General features: G+C 41.4%; 1 protein-coding gene across 4 annotated transcripts in view; it reads left to right on the top strand.

The window, feature by feature from the left end:
* The window catches only part of ZNF638 (zinc finger protein 638), a 145,762-nt gene extending 122,962 nt beyond the window's left edge, over positions 1-22,800 (top strand). For 2 of the 4 annotated variants that reach the window (XM_055119695.1, XM_055119698.1), the window contains exons 26-28: positions 4,786-4,890; positions 6,919-7,037; positions 21,422-22,800. In XM_055119695.1, coding sequence (XP_054975670.1) covers positions 4,786-4,890; positions 6,919-7,037; positions 21,422-21,523 — 326 coding nt within the window. In that variant the 3' untranslated portion in view covers positions 21,524-22,800. Of the gene's footprint in view, positions 1-4,785; positions 4,891-6,918; positions 7,038-8,954; positions 9,275-21,421 lie in introns of those variants that run through there. The other 2 variants (XM_055119696.1, XM_055119697.1) reach the window with 2 other exon arrangements.
* Positions 22,801-24,655: the final 1,855 nt, after the last annotated feature.

The raw sequence follows: 24,655 nt of genomic DNA on the forward strand, positions 1-24,655 counted from the left end.
GATAGGGAATGGAGAGGGTATTGAAGGGGAGTGGACACTGAGACAGTGGTGGAGGGACTCAGACACTTGGATGGCGGTGTGAAATCCTATCATTAACAATACTATAAATTGCGGTGCCAAAACTTTTTTAAAAAAAATTACTTAAAAAGTAAATTAAAGGTGGGGCTGGAGCAATAGCACAGCGGGTAGGGGGTTTGCCTTGCACGTGGCCAACCCGGGTTCGATTCCCAGCATCCCATATGGTCCCCTGAGCACCACCAGGAGTGATTCCTGAGTGCAGAGCCAGGAGTAACCCCTGTGCATCGCCGGGTGTGACCCAAAAAGCAAACAAACAAAACAATGTAAAGTAAAAATAACATGCCCTGGGGCTGGAGTGATAGCACAGCGGGTAGGGCGTTTGCCTTGCATGCGGCCTATCCGGGTTTGAATCCCAGCATCCCATATGGTCCCCCGAGCACCGTCAGGAGTAATTCCTGAGTGCATGAGCCAGGAGTGACCTCTGCATCGCCGGGTGTGACACAAAAAGAAAAAACAATAACATGCCCTTACCCTTGGAATTTAAATGTTTATTTTTATCAAAAAATATCTGCATGTGAGCAGGCCCGCAGGCGCAGAAATGAGGGTCATTTCCTGTCCACCAGCTGCCAGGAAGGGGCCGGAGGCACTGGATTCTCCTTGGGAAGTCAGGGCCGCCAGGGGGCGCTACAGCGTGACTGTCATGCTCCTCCATGCCCCCTGGTAGGAGTGCTAGGCTGTTTTCACTTGGGGCACTCGGGCGGGGCGTGGGGGGGTGCGCAGGTGAGAACTTTCCTCACCGCCAGGGACCCAGCCCAGGCAGCTGACCTCCACTACCCAACCCGCCACCACACTCTAGGCCGCTTTCCAGAACTGGAAATTATAAGACACTTCCTACCCATTTTCCATAATTCTCACACCATATTTGGTGGAGTTAAGACAGTAGGCAACAAATCAGAGAGGTGTGTATACACACCTCTCGGAGAGCCCAGCAAGCTACCGAGAGTATCCCGGCAGCACCGGCAGAGCCTGGCAAGCTACCCATAGCATATTCAATATGCCAAAAACAGTTAACGATACGTCTCATTCACCTGACCCTGAAAGAGCCTCCAATCATTTGGAAATTGAGTAAGGAGAGGCTGCTAAAATCTCAGGGCTGGGAGGAATAGAGACGTTACTGGTGCCCGCTTGAGTAAATCGATAAACAACGGGATGATAGTGATACAGTGATACCCTTGGAATACTCTAACACCTACTCTTTTCTTTCAGAACAAAACAGTATCACTTCTTTCCTTTCTTCATTTCCTTTCTTCATCTATGTTGAACTAGATGTACTTTGTCTGCTTTTCTAGTCTACCTTCTTGAAATTAATATGAAAAAGAAAGCCTGTTTGCAAATTGGATTCAATTTTATTTACATTTTTGTGCTGGGGCTCAAATATAGGGCCTCATATGCAAAGCATGCACTAGACTGTTGAACTAGATCTTTGGTCCGTATTAATTCCTTTTGTTTCTCTAATTATTCACTAGTATTTACCTCTTCCTCAAAGATATTTGTCTATGGTTAAGCAAGTTAGTCCTTGTTGGTCTTTTTCTTAAAAATTTCTTGATATCAGGTCATAGTTAATGGTCTAGTAATATGACAGCTCACACTGTTCATCAGTGTTGTTATACATCACCTTCAGATAATTTAGAACTGCCTCATCTCACTGAAGAATATCTGTGTAAAAACACAAAAAGAAAAAGGAGTGGGCACCACACCGGGGAGGTTGATGGCAGTGATGAGACAGATGAAGGAAGGAACGGAGGCCAGCCGGTTGGTCTCAATCGCAGTTTATTCCAATCTCCTCTCTGTACACTCCCATCTCTCTCTTTGCTTCTTCCCCCCAAACTCCCTCATACAGCCACTTAAATCCCCCACATCAGGGATCAGGGCTTACACATAGACGTGGTCACAATCAATGGGGCAATAGGGGATAAAGTTCTATCCCTTAGGGGATGCTCCTTCTAGGACAGATACTCTTTCATCAGGACACCCGCCCAAGAGCAGAATCCCATGGGTGTGTTTCTCCTCTCTTTGTCCAGCTAACATATAAGTATTCATATTATTAATCATTCTGTATGGACATAGCAAGAGATGCATTAAGCTTATAGAATTGCTGTCCTGGGGTCATCTCGATCTCAGACTACAGTTCTCAGGCCAGATTAGTCTTTCCTGTCCCTAGCAGGGTCCTAGTCTCGTCGTTGCTTCTGGATCATGACATGTCCATGACCAATCTCTTAACATATAGTTAAGCATTAGGCACTTTGGCCAGGCCCATCTCGATGCCAGGATAGCACATAACTCACCACTTGCCTGGGTCCATCCCGTCCCTCGTTGGGACCCTACTTTTGGGGGTGCTAGGAAGTAAGGGCAGCTGAGGCTTAAGTTGAGAAAGCAGATGCCCGGGAGTGAATAATATTTGAAGCCAATTAAATCCCATGTTACCAAAGCATATTAACAATTGTCTTTCTTTGTCCATACAAAAAGGATATTGTTTTAAAATAAACTATTCAAAAGACATAAGAGAGGACAAAGACAACATCAATTTACAATACAAGTTCACTGTCCTAGCAAGGTCTGACCTTACAGATTAACAGAGTTTGATTAGGGGAAGAGCTGAATGACTAGTTGGGGAAGGGAGCATAGAAGTGATAACAGATAAACAAAGGAATGGGAGTGACTCAGGAGCACCTTGATGGGCGTGACTGATATACCTAAACTAGTGGCAAGGGGAGTAGGACATACCAGTGTAGTCTAGAATTGTTTAGAGATTATTACCAGATTAGCTCAAACTCTGTTGCAAGGGAGAAAGGACAAACCAATGATATCCAACCAATATCAAGCAATTTATTTCTATTAGTGGGCAGTATTTTGTGATAAGAGCTGCATTTAGGCTACAAAAAAAAAGTCATCTTAAAATTTAAATTCTTTGGGCCCAAGGTGGGTAAGTTTCTTTTTTTTTTTTTATTGAGTCACCATGTGGAAAGTTACAAAGTTTTCAGGTTTAAATCTCAGTTATACAATGCTCGAATACCCATCCCTTCACCAGTGCTCATACTCCACCACCAAGAATCCCAGTATAGGGGCTGGAGCAATAGCACAGCGGGGTAGGGCGTTTGCCTTGCACGCGGCCGACCCGGGTTCGATTCCCAGCATCCCATATGGTCCCCTGAGCACCGCCAGGAGTCATTCCTGAGTACAGAGCCAGGAGTAACCCCTGTGTATCGCCAGGTGTGACCCAAAAAAAAGGCAAAAAAAAAAAAGAATCCCAGTATAGCTCCACCCCACCCCCCCACGCCCCTAGCCCTCCCACCCTTAGCCCCCCCAAGGTGGGTAAGTTTCTTGCCTTACATTCATCTGGCCTGGATATAATCTCAGGCACCACATATGGTCTCTCAAGCATCATTAGGAGTGATCCTTAAGCACAGAGTGATCCGTAAGTACCAGCACACCAGCAGGTGTGGACAAAACAACAAATGATTAAGCTCTTTGTTTAAATCTATTTAAATTATATAACTATTATTTTAGTTATGTAATGCCTTTTTAGTGGTAATGGCAAACGTATTAGAAAGTTTGTAAACCTGGCGTGGATATAAATTTTAGGATGAAACAGGCTATTTTAAACATCAAATTAAGAGGGAGACAACCTTTTTATTCTTAGACCATTTAGGTATAGGTGAACTGTAAAATGGTAGTAGTAAAAGAATAAATAAAAATTTCATAGCTATCTCCTTAGATTTGGTAAGGGGCAACCCACTTGAATATCAAGAGCACTGAACTTGAAGTCCCAAGTCTTGTTTTCACCTTTGCCACTAGCTCTGCAATCTAGTGCACATCAGTTTCTTATCAGTCTTTTCCCATTTATGGAAAAAAAAAAAAGTAATGATTTAACCTGTGTATCTAGCTGAGATAAAAGCTAAATAACAAATTGAAGGGTTTCGTCAAGTATTATGGGGGGGAATGAGCTTTTCAGCTGCTGGCCGTACCAGGGTTGCTAGATTCAGGTGCAGTTTTTGTCTTCCCCCCACCAAGATCAGATTATACAGTTTGTTGACTTGAGTGCTGCTTGCATTGTAGTTCATTTAATGTTTCTCATTTCATTTACATTTCTATCCCAATTTAGGCTGTTTTTCTTCAGTTGGCAGAGGGCAACTCTGCTGTGTCCTTTTCTTCTTTATTCATACTCTTAACCCAACTAGCACCTCTTACACACAAGATTAACTCTTGCCAATATAATAAAGCTTACACAACTTTCGTTACTCTTTAAGTTCCTTCTGGAGCGATGTATAAAATAGACTAAGTTTTTGGATTTGGTTGGTTTTTGAGGGAGGCCACACCAGGCAGTGTTGAGGAGTTATTTCTGGTACTGCAGTTAGATATCACTCCTGGCAGTGCTTGGGGGACCATATAGGATCCTGTGGGTTGAACCCTGGTCAGCCACATGCAAGGCAAATGCCTTCTCCATTCACTCTTGCTCTGGCCCCTAGGATATATATTTGTCCTGTACCTTTACAACCATTTACTAACATTTAGCAGGTTTATCCATTGATTCCTTATATCAAAGAAATATAGTCAAGTAGCCAAATGATATTAGTCTAGGAAGATTTACTTAGCACAATGAATCATAAATTTATCTTTAACAGCAGAAACATTGTGATGCTAGCTTTAAAAATTGTGTGTTCATCTGTTTTAAATAACTTTTTTCCTCAAAATTTTTAATAACTTTAGTTGATGAAGAATCTAAATTAAAGGATTCAGAACCAGAACGAAAACGCAGGAAAATTGAAGATGACTCTTCTTTAGGAACATCAGTGACATCTGATGTCTCTGAAGGTAAAATGAAAATTACTTTATTCCTTATCCTTATGAAATAAAAATTTAGTACCAATAATGTTCTTTTGTTTCAGTGATTAATAGTGAAATCTTGCTTAGATGATTATTTTGGAGTGAAAGTTATTTTAAAGTGGAAACTTGGAGCTGGGGCAATAGCACAGCGGGTAGGGCATTTGCCTTGCACGAGGCTGACCAGGATTCGATCCCAGCATCCCATATGGTTCCCTGAGCACCCCCAGGAGTAATTCCTGAGTGCAGAGCCAGGAGTAACCCCTGTGCATTGCCAGGTGTGACTCAAAAAGCAAATAACTAAATAAAATAACTAACTAAATAAATAAATAAATAAAGTAGAAACTTAACATGGATTTTGCACATTGGTAATTCTGAAGAGTTTCAGATGTGGGGTTTTGTTTTTACCCTTGCTGTTGGTGCTGCTAGTGTTGCAGGGTGGAGTACTTTGTTGAGGTGTCAGGACTCATCCTTGGCAACATGGGGTGTGCCAGAGATCAAACTCAGTACTTCCGCAGAAGCAAGACATGATCTCAATTACTAAGAAACTTACCTAGGATTCTATTTAGGCCGTTTTTACTTGGCAAGGATGAATTCTACTTTTGAAGTCAAGTCAAGTCAAATGTTACTTGAGTAATTTTTGACTGCTCTGTCAAGAACTTATATTTTCCTAAGCATAAATTCCAGTTAAGTAGAACATGCTAAAAAACTTGGCTTATAGCCAGTTAAGGTGAACTGAGGGGCACTTTGTTTACCTAGTATGTTCCTAAAGTAGACAGTTACCTGTGGAGAGCCTTCCTTTTTAAAAACAATATTCTTCTTTTTTTTCTTTTAAATTAAATTTTTTTTAATTGAATCACTGTGAAGTACAGTTATAAAGCTTTCATGATCAGGTTTCAGTCATACAATGTTCTAACACCCATCCTTCCACCAGTGTACATTTACCACCACCAGTATTTCCTGTATCCCCGCCTGCTTCTATGGCAGGCACTTTTCTTCTTTGTCTCTCTCTCTACTTTTGGGCAGTATGGTTTGCAATACTGATACTGAGAGGCCATCTTTAGTCCTTTACTCACTTTCAGCACACATCTCCCATCCGGAGCAGTCCCTTCCAACTGTCATTGTTACAATGGTCCCTTCTCTATCCCAGCTGCCCTCTCCCCCAGCCCTTGAAGCAGGCTTCCAGCCATGGGCCAATCCTCTTGGCCCTAAAAAGGAGATTCTTAAGAGATTTATTTCAAGGACTAATTTGTAATGAATTCCTATTTGTTAGGGCAAGGGCAGAGTGCACATCTGCCAGTCCTTGGGGGCTATTTCTGGCACAGTATTCGTGGACTTTCTTCCAGCAGTGCTTTCAAGGGACTGAATGTCAATGTGATTTTGGGATTGCACCTGGGGCTTCCGGGGCTTGAGTGATAGCACAGTGGTAGGGCATTCGCCTTTCACACGGCCGACCGTGTTCGATTCCTCCGCCCCTCTGGAGAGCCTGGCAAGCTACCCGTGGCGTATTAGATATGCCAAAAACAGTAACAATAAGTCTCAATGAGAGATGTTACTGTTCCCCGCTTGAACAAATTGAAGAGCAGTGGGATGACAGTGACTTGGGGCTTCCACATGCAAAGCTTGTACTTAGCCGTTTAAGTTACTGCCCTTGGTTAATTGAATTGCTGTTTTACTTGTCCTTTGTCTTGGTGGTACCAGGGATTGAACCCTGGGCTTTACAGATGTGAGGCATATGACCTACTGCTGAGCCACTTTCTCTACTTCTGAATAGCTATTTAGAAGTAATTCCCTGCCCTCCTAGAGGCCTCTTGAGTATTATAATCTTAGTTAAAAAATAAAGACCTAAGGTAAATCTCAGATTTTAAGCTAAGTTTTTCTTGATCCCTAGACAAATAGCAGTATGTTTTTTTCGTACATATATTATATACTGTGCTTAGTATTTTTCTTAAGATAAATTGATTATGCACAATATATAAATTATGGTTAATTTTTCTCCTTTCTCGTCCCATCTTACAGATTTAGACTTTCTTGTACCGAAGGCTGGGTTCTTCTGTCCAATTTGTTCCCTCTTCTACTCAGGTGAAAAAGCAATGACAAATCACTGCAAGAGTACACGCCATAAACAAAATAAACAGGTAATTTAAAAAAAATTTTTTTTTAATTCTCAACTCATAAAATTTCAGGTGGTATTATTGTCCTACAGTAAAAATACTTAAATATCAACTTGTAGTATGCATTCTTTCCCTTTGGGAGAACGTTTTCCAGGTTTGTGTCATTTTATTCTTCTTAAATCCAAAATCTTACCTTTCACTATTCCTCTTTGCCGGTCAACTTCTAGTCTTTAGTCTTTGCCTCTGGTAGCATTTGCAGATAGATTCTGCATTTCACTAGTCCTGTGTGGTTCCCTATTAAATGTGGAAAACTCTTGCCTTGCACCTCTCAGAGTTACGGGCATGTATCATATTTTTAAAAAATTGTCTACTCAAAAAATTGTATAGCTTTAACCCATTTTCTAAATGTATTAATAGAGAGGGGCTGGATTGATAGCACAGTGGGTAGGGCGTTTGCCTTGCATGCAGTCAACCTGGGTTTGATTCCCAGCATTCCATATGGTCCCCTGAGCACTGCCAGGAGTGATTCCTGAGTGCAGAGCCAGGAGTAACCCCTGTGCATCACCAGGTGTGACCCAAAAAGCAAAAAAAAAAAAAAAGTATTAATAGAGAAACCCCTGCCTCCACACCAAAGGAGGAGAATAGTTTAGCTTTTTTAAGATTTTGGGAACCATTGCTCTAGAAAATTATCATTAGCAAAAATAATCACAGCAATTCTGATTTCATTCAGAATGTTTCGTGTGTGTTTGGGGTGGGGTTAGTCAGACCACACCCCATAGTGCTCAGGGTTTGTTCCTGGCTTTATGCTCAGGAATCATTCATTCCTGGCAGGGCCAAGGGACTATATGGGGTGTCAGAGATTGAGCATGGTTGGCCACATGCAAAGCAAGCATCCTACTCGCTATACTATTTCTCTATCCCCTGAACATTTTTATTTTGTCACTTATATTAAATTTGCTGTATAAACACTCATAGACACTCATAACATTTAATGAACTGTTACTTGATGGTATTTTATTCCATGTATCAATTTTACCCCTGTTAAAGAAGAAAGTTTATTAGAAAAGTCTAATCTAATCCTGAATTCTCATAGCGGCAGATTTAGGATTTGAACTAACCTAACTTGGTTTTATTTAGCTTTTAAACATTTGTGTTATATTGCTTATGCTCTTAAGTTAGCCTATTTTTCCCCCCCTCCCATTTAAAATCTTCCAAGTGACTGTTGTCATTTGGATAACTGATATAATTACATTTAGAATAATAACCAGTTTCTTGTGAGTCTGAAGCACTTTATATACGTAATCTGGTTTCCTTTTTACTTCTCTGACTTTTACTTTTTAATTTTTTTTTTCTGTGTACAGTTCTTCAGCTTTTATTTTTCAAGGCTGCAAGCCTTCTCTGCTCCCTTCCTACTACATTCATGTTGCTATTCCTTTATTTTCTACCACTCTCAATTGTATAGCTGCTTTTTCCTCATCTTTGAAGGAGGCATTCAAATACAAGTTTTCGCTTTTGCCAAACGTAGCTTTTAGGCCTTGCTAAAGTAGTACAAACTTCCTCTCATTCTCCCTCAAAAGTAATTCTAAGTTGTTTTGTTACATTTCTTTCTTGGCAGTGTTTACCACCACTCCATATTACTTTAATTTTGTTCCTATTTCCCCACTGGAATATAAATTCAGTGAAGAGCCTTACTTAATCTTATAGACCAGTAAATATTCCCAAACATCAAGTACAATGCCTGAATATCATAAATATGAGGTGACTAATGAATAGATGGAATAGATGGAATGAATGTTAATGTAAGACACCGTGTTTCTAATCTTTATTTATAGGACTAGAATCTTTTAATTTGTAAATATAATAAAATATATTAGATATGTTTGTACACATACCAAAGCAGCATCTAATAAATATTTTATATTGCAAATTGCTTTTTAACAGAAGTTCATGGCCAAGCAAAGAAAGGAAAAGGAGCAGAATGAGGCTGAAGAAAGAAGCTCTAGGTGATTGGGGAAAAGGGAAAAGAATTCATTAGAAATTCACTTAGGGTCCAGTTGATTTGTGTATTTTTGTTATCACTTAATTTGTAATTTTTGTTTCAAAAGCAAATATTCATGTTGTACAAATTTCTGATTGCCCTTGATGTAGAGAGACTGATGGGGAAAGTATGATGGGTTTGATTTTTATATCAAATCATCAGGCATGGAGAAATATCTTTTAGAAGTGTTAAAATAAATGTTCCTACTGCATATTTAAAATACTACCTTGTGTCTGTTGCTGATTTATTAAATACTAATTTGCCTCTGGTTGTAGAGGGTTTCTCTATAACTGCTATGGCTTGGGATGTTTGGGGATTCTTCACTTATTATTGGAAGTCATAGTACAGCAGTGTTTCACTTTGCTTCAAGCATCCATGCAACAAGTCAAAGATCTTTTAAATTCTTGGCAGCAAGTAAGGCACTTGCCTTGCATACAGCCAACCTGGGTTTGATACCCAGTACTCCATATGATCCGCCAATCACTTCCAGGAGTGATTACTGAGTGCTGAGCCAGGAGTTAACACCTGAGCATTTCTACCTATGAGCTATGCCATGCCCCCCCCCCCCCCCCCACACACACACACCAACTTTCTACCCTCAGTAAATAAATTCTCATCTTTCTGGATAAAATACTTAGATTTCTACTTGTTAATCCCAGATGTGTTTGAGTTTCAAAAAACTTTAGAAAAAAAAGGAGACCATATCCGGCACTTTTAGAGATTGAAGGTATGTACTTTTGATGATGTTTTGCCCAGTCAGTGCTAAGGGTTGAACTTAGGCCTCATGTGTGCTAAGTATGGGCTTTACTACTTAAGCTATTTTTCTGTTTGCTTGATTTTATCTATATATGATAATCTTTTAGGGAAGGTATTTTATCTGTTTCTCTTAATGACTGTTTCTATGAGGACCCATTTAAAGATAGCTCAAAGCAAGTCAGTATTTACTTGATTTTTTGTTTATGCTTTTGAGGTCCCCAGTGCGGACCATATGAGATGCTGGGGATCAAACCCAGGTCAGCAACATGCAAGCATGCAAGTCAGACAACACCTTACCTTCTATATTCTCAAGCCCGATAGTCAGTATTAACTGAAAGCCACACACAGCCTTTTTTCTTGTAAACCTCTAGAGTTTGAATCTTTTTGTTGGGCTTGGGATCAAAAATTATGCCCAGCAGTGTCAGAGGCCACTTCCAACAATGCTCAGCCACTTGGCTGGCAGTTCAATGCTGGTACCTGATAATACAGTGCTGCTCGGGCCCTCAGGGACTGCCAGGGCCTCCAGAGCCACACTCAATCCACATGGTCCCGGGATTGAACTTGGGTCAGACTGCTGTACTGGTCCTCACCTACCCTTCAAGTTTTTATTTAAGACTCTTCTAAGCATTATTAGGTACAGAAAAATTAAGTGAATTGTGGGGCTGGAGCGATAGCACAGCGGGTAGGGTGTTTGCCTTGCACGCGGCCGACCCGGGTTCTAATCCCAGCATCCCATATGGTCCCCTGAGCACCGCCTGGGGTAATTCCTGAGTGAAGAGCCAGGAGTAACTCCTGTGCATCGCCAGGTGTGACCCAAAAACAAAAAAAATTAAGTGAATTGTTTGGTGTTAAAACACACAGCCCTTGCATTTTTTAATTGGATGTGCTTAAGCCTGCTGATTTTAAATTGTTATAGTGTCTATTTCTCATGTCTAACCAAGCTATTAGAAGGCACCAGATAATAGAATATAAATGTAAGGAATCAAAAACAATTTCTTTTTAAAAACTCATTCCCATCAAAGTATAGGAGTTTCTGCATAATCAGCATGAATGAAAACAAAAAAAAAATAAAAAATTTTGTGTTGTTTACAAACACTGCACACTCATTTCAGACTTTTTCAGCCTGGACAAAATAGTACTGCATGCCATAGGCTAAAGAATGTTTTAGGGGACTGGAGTGATAGCATAGTGTGTAGGGCGTTTGCCTTGCTCGCGGCTGACCCTGGTTCGCTTCCCAGCATCCCATATGGTCCCCCAAGCACTGCCAGGAGTAGTTCCTGAGTGCATGAGCCAGCAGTAACCACTGCATTGTTAGGTGTGACCCAAAAAGCAAAAATGTGTGTGTGTGTCTGTATAATATATATATTAATATACATATATATATTAAGGAGTGGGATAGTAGATACCAAGACTAATTGAAAGCCATATAAATAATACAAGAGAGAATTGTTAAAATTTTGGAGAATTGTGTTCTAAAGCCAGCCACATATTCAAAGTAAATAAGAATCTTTTAAACATTATTTTCCTGGTATTGCTTCTGAAATGTATTTTAAAACCAGAGTTTGTGAGGGTTTTTTTTGTTTGTGGTTTCATTGTATTTGTTTTTCTGTTTGAGAGCTACATCCAGTGATGCAAAGGGGTTATTCCCAGCTGAGTGCTTGTGGGATTTTCTCCTGGCAGTGTTTGGTGGACCATGCAGTTCTAGGGATCAAATCTGGACCTCCACTAGGCTATGCAATGCTGTATCCTGTTGAGCTATTTCTGTAGCCTTTATTTTGTTTTTGTTTCTAATGACTTCATTTTTAGTTTGTTTGGGGGCCATAGTTGACAGTAAGCAGAGGCCACTTCCTATGTAATATTCAGGGAATCACTCACAGCAATGCTTCGGGATTTTATAGTGCTAGGAATCAAACTCAGGACTCTATATGCAAAGCGTGTGCTCTGGCCGTTTGAGTCATCTCCCTGTCCCAGTTCTTAGTTTTTTTGTTTGTTTGTTTGTTTTTTAGAGGTGCTTATTAAACTTAAGTTTAGACTTGAGGACTTCACTGTGAAACTCTAGTGTTTCTTTTAAATTCTTTGTGTGGAAATCAGGATACTATTAATAAAAATTATTAAGACATAAAATTTAATAGGTGTGAATTTTGTGATTCATCCTAATGATGTTGCTGTATACATGTGGTAAATAAAATATTCCCCCTCCATTTCTCACTTACTATAGAATTTTTATTACATTTCTCATTTTGCATCTAGTACTTATTTTTGTTTTTCTCTTTGGGTGTAATTTTAGGGGAAAAAAATTTCATGCTCTTTGGGTGTAATTTTAGGGGAAAAAAATTTCCATATTTAATTCCTTGGTAGTAGGATAATATTTGATTTTTGATTTTTCTTTTTACCAATATTTTTTTTTTTGGTTTTGGGTCACACCCTACTGTGCTCAGGGCTTACTCCTGGCGCTGAGTTCAGGATCACAGGATCACTTTTGGTGGGGGTCAGAGGACCATACACAAGTGCTGGAGATTGAACTCAGTTTGGCTGTATGTAAGAGAAGAGACTTCCCCACTGTACTCCAGCCCTACCCCTACCAGTCTTCCTTCCTTCCTTCCTTCCTTCCTTCCTTCCTTCCTTCCTTCCTTCCTTCCTTCCTTCCTTCCTTCCTTCCTCCCTCCCTCCCTCCCTCCCTCCCTCCCTCCCTCCCTCCCTCCCTCCTTCCCGCGAGGGATTGAGCCCAGAGCCAGCTTCACATGTATAAGCCATGTGCTTTACTACTGATCCACTTCTCAGACCCTTCTTTACTTTTTTTAGTGCAAGTTGTCTCATCTCATTATGATTAATTTTTTATTAAGTATTTATGAATGTATAACATTTGATACTGTAAACTTTCCTAGTACAAGCCTTAACTGATCTCAAGCTGCCCTATTTTTTTGTTTGTTTCAGTATTTGGCCATATCTGGCAGTGTTTTGGGGGTACTATGAGATGCCAGGCATCAAACCTAGGGCTTCTGCATGTGCAGTATGTGTTCCTGCCCTTTAAGCCATCTCCCTGTCACCTAATTACTAAATTCTGGGGTTTAACTTATTACTTCTCTTTACATCACACCACTAGTTATCTGGGTTCTTTGTTTTCCTTTGTAACATTGTAAGTTCATTTTGTATGCTTTCTGCTCCATATTTTATATCTATCGTTTCTTCCAGGAACAAAGGCCATCTGTTGCTTTTTAAAGAATACGACTTAGAAGTACATCGTAGTTATATTGATTTTTATAGTTCAAATTTAGAACTTCTATCTTAAATCTGGATCTTTGTTCTGGGTCAACAATTGCAAATATTCCGGACATTAGAGTGATAGAATTAAGCTATTGAATCACTTGTATCACTTGTCATCCCATAGCTCATTGATTTATTTGAGCGGGCACCAGTAACGTTTCCATTCGTCCCTGTCTCGTGCTAGTGTAGCCCAATGGCATCTGCTTGCTCCAGGAACACGAAGAGCCTCAAACTATTCTTTCAGGGTCTTGATAAAGAAGTCTGACCATCTCATAGGTGGGCATCCAGGCGTTCTTTTGATGTCCCAATTGGAATCCAGTCGGTAACAGCTCTAGTTCAGTGGTCATCTCTAAATTTTATTACATGTCCAGCCCGTCTGATTTTCGATGCCTTGGCAAACGAGACAGCGTCCCTGATTCTCGATAGTCAGCAGAGGTTGGAACTCCGGATTCCTTCTCTCCCTTGAGTGAAACATGATATTCCAAGCATAGCTCCTCTGATTCCTCTTTGGGAGACCCAAATAGCGTTCTCATCCTGTTTGTGTAGGGTCCAGGTCTCTGAGGTGTATGTTAATGGAGGAAGAACGGTGGAGTCAAAAAAGATGTGCCTGGATACGGAAATTCTTCATCCTTTTAACAACTTCTTCAACACTCTTGAAGGTGTTCCATGCCACTCTCTCACTGTGCAGTTCGGGTGCCAGTTCGCTCGTCATGTTGAGTTCTTGACTGAGGTACACATAACTGCTACATTCGGAGATGTTCGTTCTGTTGAGAGCAAATGGAGTGTCAGGAACTAGTCCATTTCTCATGAACATTGTCTTCGTGAGATTCAGCTGCAGTCCGACCTTTCCACAATCACAGTTGAAGTCGGCTAGCATTCGTGCTGCTTGGCTAATATTTCGTGTTACTAGAATGATGTCATCAGCGAAGCAGAGGTAGTGTAGTTGCCGACCATCTATCTTCACTCCCATTTCCCTTTCCAGTCGTTGCTTGACATTCTCAAGGGTTTTTTCGTCGAATGTAGAATGGTGAGATCCTGGTGGTGAATCCGTAATACAGTTCATGGAGGATCCTGATGTACTGAGTTTGAACGCCCTGTTTGGCTAGGGCTTTGATGACCACTTAAGTCTCAACAGAATCAAAGGCCTTCTTTAAATCAATGAACACTAGACAGAGCCGCATCTTGAACTCTCATGAAATCTCAGTGAGCTTGGTCACTGTGTGGATATGGCCAATTGTGCTGAATCCTTTTCAGAACTCGGCTTGCTTGTGTGGTTGTCCGTCATCTAGTGTTCTGCCAATCCTATTCAGGATGACTCGAGTGAATAATTTGTAGGCGACGACAGCAGGCAGATTGGGTGATAGTTGCTGATGTCGTGGATGTCTCCCTACTTGTACAGCGGAACGGTCTTGCTGGTTTTCCACTGGGACGTAACCTTGCATTCAGACAGGTAGCATGTGAAGAGCCGAGCCAGTGTATTGACGAGTACTGGCAGGGATTCTTCAGGTGTTTGGGTGACCTTGTCTGGACAAGGTGTTGTACGCTTCTTTATTGACAAAGTGGCGTCAGATTTCAGAAGGGTGAGCACTGGGAACAACATATCCATCCTGTGGAATTTGGTATGTGGGCAGGTGGACGTGGCTATCGAAGAGATCCGAGTAGAAGTTGTGGATAATCTTTTCCACTGCCCTTCTGGAAGTTATGATAGATCCATCAGGACATCAGGGAGCAGTCATCTTGATCTTATAGTTGGCGAAGGCAGGCAGTCGTTGATGAATACTTTTCCCAGCTTCTGCATCAGCCAACACTGCTGCCCTTCTCTCTTTGGCGTCTTCCTTTATCGCTTCTCAGCACAGCTCTACAAGCTTGGAGATTAGCTTGTGATTGCCTGAGGCTCATGCCAAACCACGTTGTCGAATGAGCTCGAGAGTTTCCGAAGACAGGTGTCTTTTTGTGGCTTCTCTCTTGGTGTTCCTCACACAATCATGGAGGTGCTGAACCAGTCAATTGTATTCCTTGTCAATCTTGTCAATGATGGCATCTTCCTATGTTGCTGCAATAGTGCTAAAGAGCTTCCAGTTCGTGGTTGTTCTGGGAGTTCTCTTATTAAACTTTGCAGCCCTTTCTCCCCACTCCGTGAAATAGAATTTCGCATGAAGGAGACGGTGGTCTGATTGGTTTGGAATTTTAGGACAACAGCAACATCTGTCAGGCAAAGCTGTCGATTGAATATGGTTTGGTCAGTTTTGTTGAGGAACTGTACCCCAGGAGATTCCCATATCCAACATTAGATTTGGCCTTCTGGAACTGTGAGTTACCCATGGATGGTCTTGGTCGATATGATGAACTCAGTCTCTCACCCTGTTCGTTCCATTCTAGGCGATGGGTCCCGATGTAAAGTTCTTCGGGCGACCTTCTTGGTCCTATCTTGGCATTAAAATCACCAACAATGACCTTGTAGAAGGTATGATCTCCTTTATAGAACTTCTTCAGCTCCATGTAGAACTTCTCAATTTCTTCTTCGTCATAGTTGGATGTTGGTGCATAGATGATGAAGATAGAAACTGCTGGCAATGAGCCACATCTATTCAGGTGTCCGATTCGGGTTGTTAGGCATTTGAACAAATCAATGCTCATGGCCAAGTTTGTGTTGACAAGGACACCAACACCACCGACACCTATACTGTCGCATGTTCCGAGGAACAGTCCTTCTCCAGTGTCGAAAATGGCTTTATGTGATCAAAGCCTTCTCGTCTCGGTCAAATGATCTTTTCAAAAATATCCCCCAAAATTATTTTGCTCTTTTGTGATTAAGGTATAATAGGGATAAACATTCAAATTATAGCTTTGTCCAGTCAGGTGGGATCGTTCTTTAGTTTTTTACTACGATTCGATTTTCTTACTGTTCCAAGGGTCTTGGAGGGAAGGAAGACTCAGAAAGTATTTGTTTTGTGATACTTGAGACCTCACATATGCAGGGCGTCTAGCCTACCACAGAGCTGTATCTTCCCCTGTTTCAGTTAATTTCGTGATTTGGAACAGAGGTGTGACTCAGCAGTAGTATATACTTTGTGTGTGAGGTCCTCAGTTTGATAGAAGCTATTTATATGATTCTAAGTTGAACTTAAAAAACATTGATAATTTTTCTGTGTGGGTGGGGAGGGTAGAGGTTGGTGCTGAGGTGGCTACACGAAGCAAGACTTTGTCTTGGATTTGGGCTCAGGGATGACTCTCGGTGAGACTCCGTGGTACTAGAGATGGATTCTGGGTTGATGTCGTTCAAGAGCAAATGCCTTACCTATTCTACTATCATCTCTCTGGCCCCAACTTTAACATTGTTTAGGAGGTTATTTTTGGGTTTTGTCTTCTTTAATTATTTATTTATTTTGGAGAGTGCTTCCCAAGCAGTGGTCTGTGATTCCCTGTCATTCGGTGTTCAGGCTCCTCCAGGATCACAATCAGTAGTGGTAGGGGACCATGTAGTTTCAGAGATCATACTGCGGTTGACCACATGCAAGGCATATGCCTTAACTTCTGTACTATCATTATTATTGTTACTATTTTGGTTTTGGGGCCACACCAGGTGTTGCTCAGCATGGTGCAAGTAATTGAACCTGACTCAGCCATATGCAAAGCAGGTGCCTTAATTCCTGTACTATCTCTGGCTCTAAAGAGTTGTTTTTATAAGAACACTTTGAAGAATTTGAAGAGATGTGGGTCAGAGCTATAGGACAGCAGATAGGGCACTTTGCCTTGCCCACAGCTTATCTGAGTTCTATCCTCAGGTCCAATATGTTCTCCCAAGCCCCTCCAAGAGTAGTGATCCTTGAGCACAGAACTAGAAGGAAGCCCTGAGCATTGTCGGGTGTGGCCGAAACAAGAAGAAAGGTGAGAAAAGAGTTGAAGGTGCTATGATTGATTTATTACTTTATTCTGCTCTGACACCTGTAAGTCTTCCAATAGCAAAACATTATTACCAGCTGCTGAAATAGGTGCTGAACCTTTTTACCTCCTTTTCAACAACTGACATGAGAGCATTAACATACAGAGATAATTGACAACTTCACCTACACTAAGTGCTTAGTGAGACATGGAAAGTTAACATGGAGAGTAGTAAAATCAATGACAAGGGGTGAAGGTTAATAAAATTAAACTTTTAAAATTATTTTCCAGGTGCTTCTTTTCCCACCCACCTCCTAATTTTTGGTAGTTAGAATATCAAAAATCTTTACATAATAAATTTAGGATCTCTGCCATTGGAATAGATAGATAGAGATAAGTTAAGAAATCAGTAGAGCAGTCAGGGATATACTTCAAAGGAACACATACCTAGCACGCATGAAACCACTAGTTCTATTCCAGCATCCCATGCCCTTTCTCCAGCACTACAGATAGCACCCAAGCACTGTTGGAAATGGTCCTGGTCGGCCCCAGCGTTGAAGGATTTGAGCAGCATGACCTCACTGGCTCAAGCACTGAACCATCCCGCTTGCATAGCTGGACCAAGTGTTATTGGGAGTGATGCCAAAACCCCTAAGTACTGCTTGGGAGTATCCTCATCCCCATCCCCCCAAAAAAGGTGCTTAGAGAAAGTTAAATGAGTTAATCTTTTTAAAAAACTTTCTGGTTTATTGTATTATCATTATTTTAATGGAATCATCGTGAGATACACAATTTGTTCTTGATTGGGTTTCAATCTAAATGGCTTAAGAACCTTGGGGGCTGGAGCGATAGCAGGGAGGGCATTTGCCTTGCATGCAGCTGACCTGGGTTCTATTCCCAGCATCCCATATGGTTCCCTGAGCACCGCCAGGAGTAATTCCTGAGTGCATGAGCCAGGAGTAACCACTGTGCATCACCAGGTGTGACTCAAAAAGCCAAAAAAAAAAAAAAACCTAACCAAACCAAGAAAGAGTTATTAAAGAAAAACAAACATGTAATAAACATGCAGGATGATGGAAGAGTTAGTTTAACCTCTTCAGCAATTTTCTTTAATGTCACTATACATTCCAGTTTTTGATACTTAAGGATTAACTGGGGCTTGTTGGTTAGCACATTCTCATTTAGCCCACATCTTTATACTCCAAATGACTCCTAAACCTGGAAGGTGATTTTTTTTTTTTTAATTTAAGTCCTCAAAGAAAAGGTAACAGAGCTTGCAAATAACTCCAGTTATTATAGGTATCTGAATTGTGTGGGAAAAATTTTGTCCCTTAAAAGTTTCTAGTTTGGTAAATGATCTTGTTACCTGACTAGAATTGAACTCTGGTGAAGAAAATAGGTTGGTAGAGAATATGCTAGTAGCTTTTAATACTAAGCTATAAGAGAAAATAATCCTTTATATGTGCTAGTTTTGCAGCATTTTCACTTAATCTTTAATTCTTGGAAATGGATGGTACAATAGTAATTCTTCCATTATTTTATTTTATTTATTTTTGCTTTTTTGGTCACACCTGGGGATGCACAGGGATTACTCCTGGCTCATGCACTCAGGAATTACTCCTGGCAGTGCTTGGGGTGGGGGGACCATATGGAATACTGGGAACCAAACTGGGTCGCTGCATGCAAGGCAAACACCCTACCAGCTGTGCTATCGCTCCAGCCCCAATTCTTTCATTTATGATGAAGAAAATTCAGAGATTATCCATCATTTGCTCATGACCACACAAGTAGCCAAATGATAGAACTGGGTTTGAAAGATGATTCTAGGGAAGATGAAAGCACTTCATCTTACTCTAGAATCCATGCTTTTTCCACTCTCTGGAGATGTGGTAAGCTTGGTTGGGTCGCTCAGGGTTATGAGGAATAAAAGTTTATTAGAGACCAGAGGGAGGCAAGATGGCCCTCCCCCTTTGCATGGTTGTTCATTACTAACATGGAAAAGTGGGAGACACTGGTAGAAGTTGTCTCCACTCTGGTGGGATGTATTTGGTTTTGGAGCCACATCCAGTAGTGCTCAGAGCTTACTCCTGGCTCTGCGTTCAAGGATCACTCCCAGTAGTACTTGGGGGACCATATGTGATATCTGGGTTGACTGTGTGCAAAGCAAGCACCCTACATGCTGTACTACCACTGTGGCCATCAGTACTTATACTATTAAGAATAAAATACATAGGACTGCAGAGATAACTCAGAGGACTAGAGTGCATGCAGGAACCCTGGGTTCAGTTCCCAGCACCATGTAGTTACTTCCAACCCAAACCCTGGCACCAAGCTGGGAGTAGTCATATGAGCATTTCTGAGAGTCTAAAAGACTTCGGAGTGTTCAGGGGTTGCAAGCACATCGAGAAATTGCTGTTGTGTTTTTGTAAAGATTGTTTTAGAGGTTTACGTGAAAGTGTAACTAAAGCACCAGTTCTTCCCAGGTATGGTTGCTACCAGAATGACCCCATGACCCCCATTTGTGTAGGTCTTTAGGTTGTGCCTAAAGACCAGAGAAATTATGCCTAATTTTTCACAGCTACCCACAGAAATATTGGAAGGGTACTCAGGTACTTCCTGAATACCTGAGTGGGTATTTTTAGGCTCTGAAGTGACTCTGAAGCCTAGAATTTCCTAATTTTTAGTCCATTTCCAACTGCCTAGTCATAGCTTACCCATACTGTGGCTGTAGCTTAGCTAAGGCAACCCTTTGGTGTTGAACTGCCCCAGTAAGGGTGAGGTGAGAGTGGTGTGATCAGAAGTCTTCAGCATGGTTACTTTGGTATAGCTCAGATGGTGGTTCTGCATTTAAGGAGTTTTTAACATGTTTTGTTGTGAGCTGTTTGGTCTTGTTGTTTGTCAGCTGGTTTGTTCTATCTCAGTATTCAAAGCACCAATTTCCCTTCCATGAGCCATAGATTAAGAAATTAACTTGTATTTACTACCTTTCTTATGAAGTACCTTATGTCTTTCAAGTTTGCAGTCACATGCAGTATAGCACTACTTGTACTGAAAGGTGCCTGTGACCTGCAGCCTTCTTGATAGAAGACAAAATCGAGCCTCCATGCTATTCAGCTAGGACTTACCCTACCTGCTCAAGTGAAATGGCCTATCATTAAGTCTTTGAATCTTCCTCTTTCGCCAAGCATATCATTTAAATGGACATAACATGTAGTCCAAAACCTAAGAGTGCTATAGAAAAGTCAAGTTTAAAGATGGGAGTGGTGCCACTGGACATCTTGCCTATTACTGATGATCACAAGTTTTCATTTCTCCTGATCCTTTGAAGTAGCTTTGTGCTTGGGAATTATTGATCCCAGGTACAAGTTCTTCGTGGATCTTGATCAGTAATTTTTCTTCTAGCTAGCCAGGTTGAATTTCAGCTTAAACCAGTTTGACTCCAAAGAAAGTTTGCCCAGCTCTCGTAAGAGTAGGGGCCTCCTTTGCAGAAACCCACAGCAGCCCATAATTTAAATGGAAATTTTCCTGAGTGCTTCTAATTGTCATCCTCCAACAAATGTCACCAGACTTTGGAAGAACCTGTTATAACTGGTAAAACAGAAGCAGTACATAGCTGGACCCAGGATGACATCCTTATGCTGCACTTCTGAGCCACCCTGCAGTCCTGAGCACCATTATGTTTGCTTAAGTTTTTGTCAGCTTTGTTCTTTAACTTTGGGTGTTGAGCTGGGGAATTAATCTTTATCCCATTGTCAACAGAAAGCTTTAAGGCTTTTGAGGTGAAATTATCTCTTATTTTCAAGTGAGCATTTTTGGGGATAAAGAACTATCATACAATTGAAACAGGTACAGAACACAAGGCCTCTCTGGCAGTTTTGAAGGCTATCATAGATGTCCCAGGGCAGGTAAGAGTGAAACTCCTGACGAGACACATTCATCTCAGGACACTGCCATCTACTTGCTGGTCAACTCTATACTGCCCTTCTTGAAAAAGTCTTGGAAAGTTTTGGTGTTTGCTCCTTACACAGTTTGGTTATAAATTTTCCTTCCCTGATACAACTTCTGATAACAACTCTACTTGTAAACTTTTGAATGAGCTTATTATTCATCACCATGAAATGCCATGCAACATAAATTTAACAAAGATAAATCTTTGTTGTATATGAGCATGTAGACCACAGCCTCATGCCCACAAACTTAAATTTTTGCTCTATGGTCTGTCACCGAGAAGCAGCTGACTTGATAGGTAGAATGACCTGCTAAAGACTGGTTATGTACAAGTTAGAGACATCTTGGCAAATTTGGATATTGTCCTAACAGTGCTCGTCACTATGCCTTAGATACCAGTCTGTGGTATCATCTTTCCCATAGCCAGTGTTTGGGAACCAAAGAAGTAGAGGTGGGTTTCCCCCTCTCGCTATTACGTCTACTAACCCACTTGAAGAATTCTTTTCTTTCTTTTTTTTAGGATTTTCACTTCCCATCTCTGATCTTGACCTCAGTCTTTTTGGAAGTGCAAGTGCCAAGAGAAGAAAACAGACACCAAGAAATAAGGGCACAGTTCTCCTAAGTGAAAGCAGAGACGGTTCTCTCACCCTTTGGGGTTCCTCAAGCCATGAGCGGAATGAAAGGGAAAGGGATCCAATGGGGTGTATCTGATGTACACGACGGAATGATTAGTCCTAACTCGGGGGAAACCAATTGCTTCCACCCAGGAGAGGCAAGAAGGATCATGTTTGGAACTCACAAGATTCATGGGAATGCCCCTTGGGACTCTTGCCCACTCGTCCTAGTGGCTGGAGACTGCAGCAGTTCAGTAATGACAAGACCAGTCAGGACTCACTTCTGCCTGATCTTACACTGGTGAGGCCAGAGGAAGAAGGAATGAGTAAAGGAAAAATTAAGCTGTCATTTTCAGCATAGGTCCTATTACTAGATTTAAAGTGAAGACTAGTTATGATTTTAAAAATGTTATGCCCCAGCCTCATTAATTCACATACTGGGTATTACAGACTAAGGATGCTCTGACAAGTAACCCGCTCTAACACCACTAAGAGACTTGGATATCCGTCAAGATGAACCTCCAAGCTTAGACTTGAAGGGAAGATAATCTTGGATGGGCAAGTGTTCTCCAATGTCGGGGGCATCAGTGGGATCTGATTTCTGGATCAGACATCGGGTAATAATGAGCAGCCATGGAGTTACTGTCACTGTCGCTCTGAGTAACACTAGCACATGCTTTGTCCTGTTGTCTCAGAAGGAACTTTGATTCAGTCTTGTTTTCCCTCAAGGCAAGGAGCTCTTCCTAGATGACTGTTGGAGAAAATAAATAAAAGCTTGGAAGGGTGGGGCTTGCCAAGGGAAGGAAACAAGGTAGGTTACCTGAGTTTGATGAGGAAAGATAGTCCCACAGTAAACAAAGGGTTTAAACCTTGCAAATTGGCCGTTGCCCTGCCAAGCATTTATCCCAAAGATAATCCTCCCAAGTTTCCCTTATAAGTCTCCCTCTCCATCAGTATTCATTTTGTTGCTCAAGATTAGGATCTGTGTAGCAGTTTTCTTTATTCTGAGTTCATTTTCCAAGAGATGGAATTGTCTCTGAGAAAAGACATTACCAGATAAAATATCTTTGAGATAGTGTATCTTCCCAAATTTCCACCTCAGCTTGCCATTGCACTATTATTATCACTATTAATCATATTCCCTCTTTTCCCTCTCAATTCTTTCCTGGAGGCTTTCTTGTATGAGTCTTGGTGAAGATTGCCATGCAATAATATGTCTTGATTCCTAGAACTTTTGCCTGCTGCTTCCTAGTTATGTTTGAACAAGGAATATCTTTTGCCTATCTATTGGGTTTATATAAATATTCCTGATATGGTCTGAATATAGCTACTCTTCCCCCCACAATTTTATAGTTGAAATCCTAACTCCTCAAGATGGTTGCTCCCCAGTTGGTGCTCTGGGAGGTGCTTAAAATCAGAAAAGTGGAATTAACGTCCTGAAAAAGATGCCACAGCTCCAGAGAGAAGGCTCAACTGAGGCCCAGGGTAGATTCCCTAAATTGCATGCTTTCTTGAGCACCAAGCCATGAGTAGCCCTTGCGCAGTGCAAAAAAAAGTGTGACCCAAAAGTCAAAGTAAATGAGTACGTAAAAGAGGCCCCATTGAGACTCCTGGCCCCTCCACCATGTAAAGATGTGTTAGAAGTCTAGAAGAGAGCTCTCTCAACCATGAGGGCACTCTGATGTGGTTCCAGCTCCCAGAACTATGAGAAATAAATCCTTGCCATTTATAAGCCACCCAGTCTACTGTATTTTTGTTACAGAAGGCTGCATCCGGTGGTGCTTGGAGATCATGCCTGATGGGGCATGGGGAACATGCAGTGCCAGGATCAAACCCAAATCAGTCAAGTGCCTAGCAAGCATCTAACCATCTAACCTGCTCTCTCTCTCTCTCTCTCTCTCCCTCTCTCTCTCTCTCTCCCCTCACTCTCTTTCTCTCTCTCACTCCATGTTTGCAACATGTTAATAGTTAATAGATGTACAAGACCATAGATACTTGTGACTTCATTTATAAAGCTATTGAAAATATTTCATTAAAAATAATAGTGAATATGTGCTAATTAGCTATCAGGCATGTGTAATACATTAATAGAACTCATAACCAATCTATAGGATACATAAAATGGGTGGACTGGAGAGATTTCTTTGCATGTGCCCCATCTGAGTTTGGTTCCCAACACCCCGTATTGCCCCTGGGCCCCATCATTGAGTGCGGAGTCAGGAGTAACCCTAGCATGGCCTCCCCCAAAGCAAAATATAGTGGTGGGTTTTTTTGGTGGTGGCGGGGGGCGATGCTCAGGGATAATCTTGATATGACATACGGAGCTTTGGGGGATGCTGGAGATTGAACCTGTGTCAGCTGTGTGCAAGGCAAGCACCTTACCTATTGTACTCTCTCCAGTCCCCATAGAGATTTGTGATGCAGAATTGACTTCGTTATGGGGGCTGGGATATCCCATGGTCTCTCTCTGCAGACCGGAAATGCATATGCATATCTCCATATGGTTGGTTCAGTTCTAACCCCAAAAACTGAGAACTCAGGAAACCAATAGTCCCAGACTAAGTCCAAAAACAAGGACAGAGTACGTATCTGAATGCAGAAGTTGGATATCAGCTTATGCAGAAAGCAAATTCACCCTTGGCCTGTTTGATCTCTAAGTCTGTTCCAACTCTCCTTAGATGGGATGATGACTACCCACATTTACTGTTTCCTGAATCAAATGTTCGTCACTCAGAAACACCCTCAGGCAGCCAGAAATAAAATTTTATCAGCTTATGTGGACATTCCTTCGTGCAGCCAAATTGACTTAAAGCTGCCCTTCGAGACAGGTATTCCTAGTCTCCCTGTGACAGAGAGGAAAGCAGAGTCTTCTACAACCACAGAGCACATAGGTAAGGGAGCTAGGGCTGAACCCATGTCATATGACTGGTTATCCTTTTACATTGTTGCCATAAAACTTGTCCTGCTGGTTTGCATTTTGTAGCTAAATTTCTATGACCTGATACTTTGTTTCTAGAGTTAAAAGTTAATCCCCTTCTCAGTCCTTAAAGTCTCCTGGATTCAAGTATTCACCTGGCATTTTAGATGATTATCCAAATGGCCAAAGCCTACTCTTTGCTACAATCTAGGTCAGTGGTTCC

Source organism: Sorex araneus, chromosome X (genome assembly GCF_027595985.1).
Source record: "Sorex araneus isolate mSorAra2 chromosome X, mSorAra2.pri, whole genome shotgun sequence".
NCBI lineage: Eukaryota > Metazoa > Chordata > Mammalia > Eulipotyphla > Soricidae > Sorex > Sorex araneus.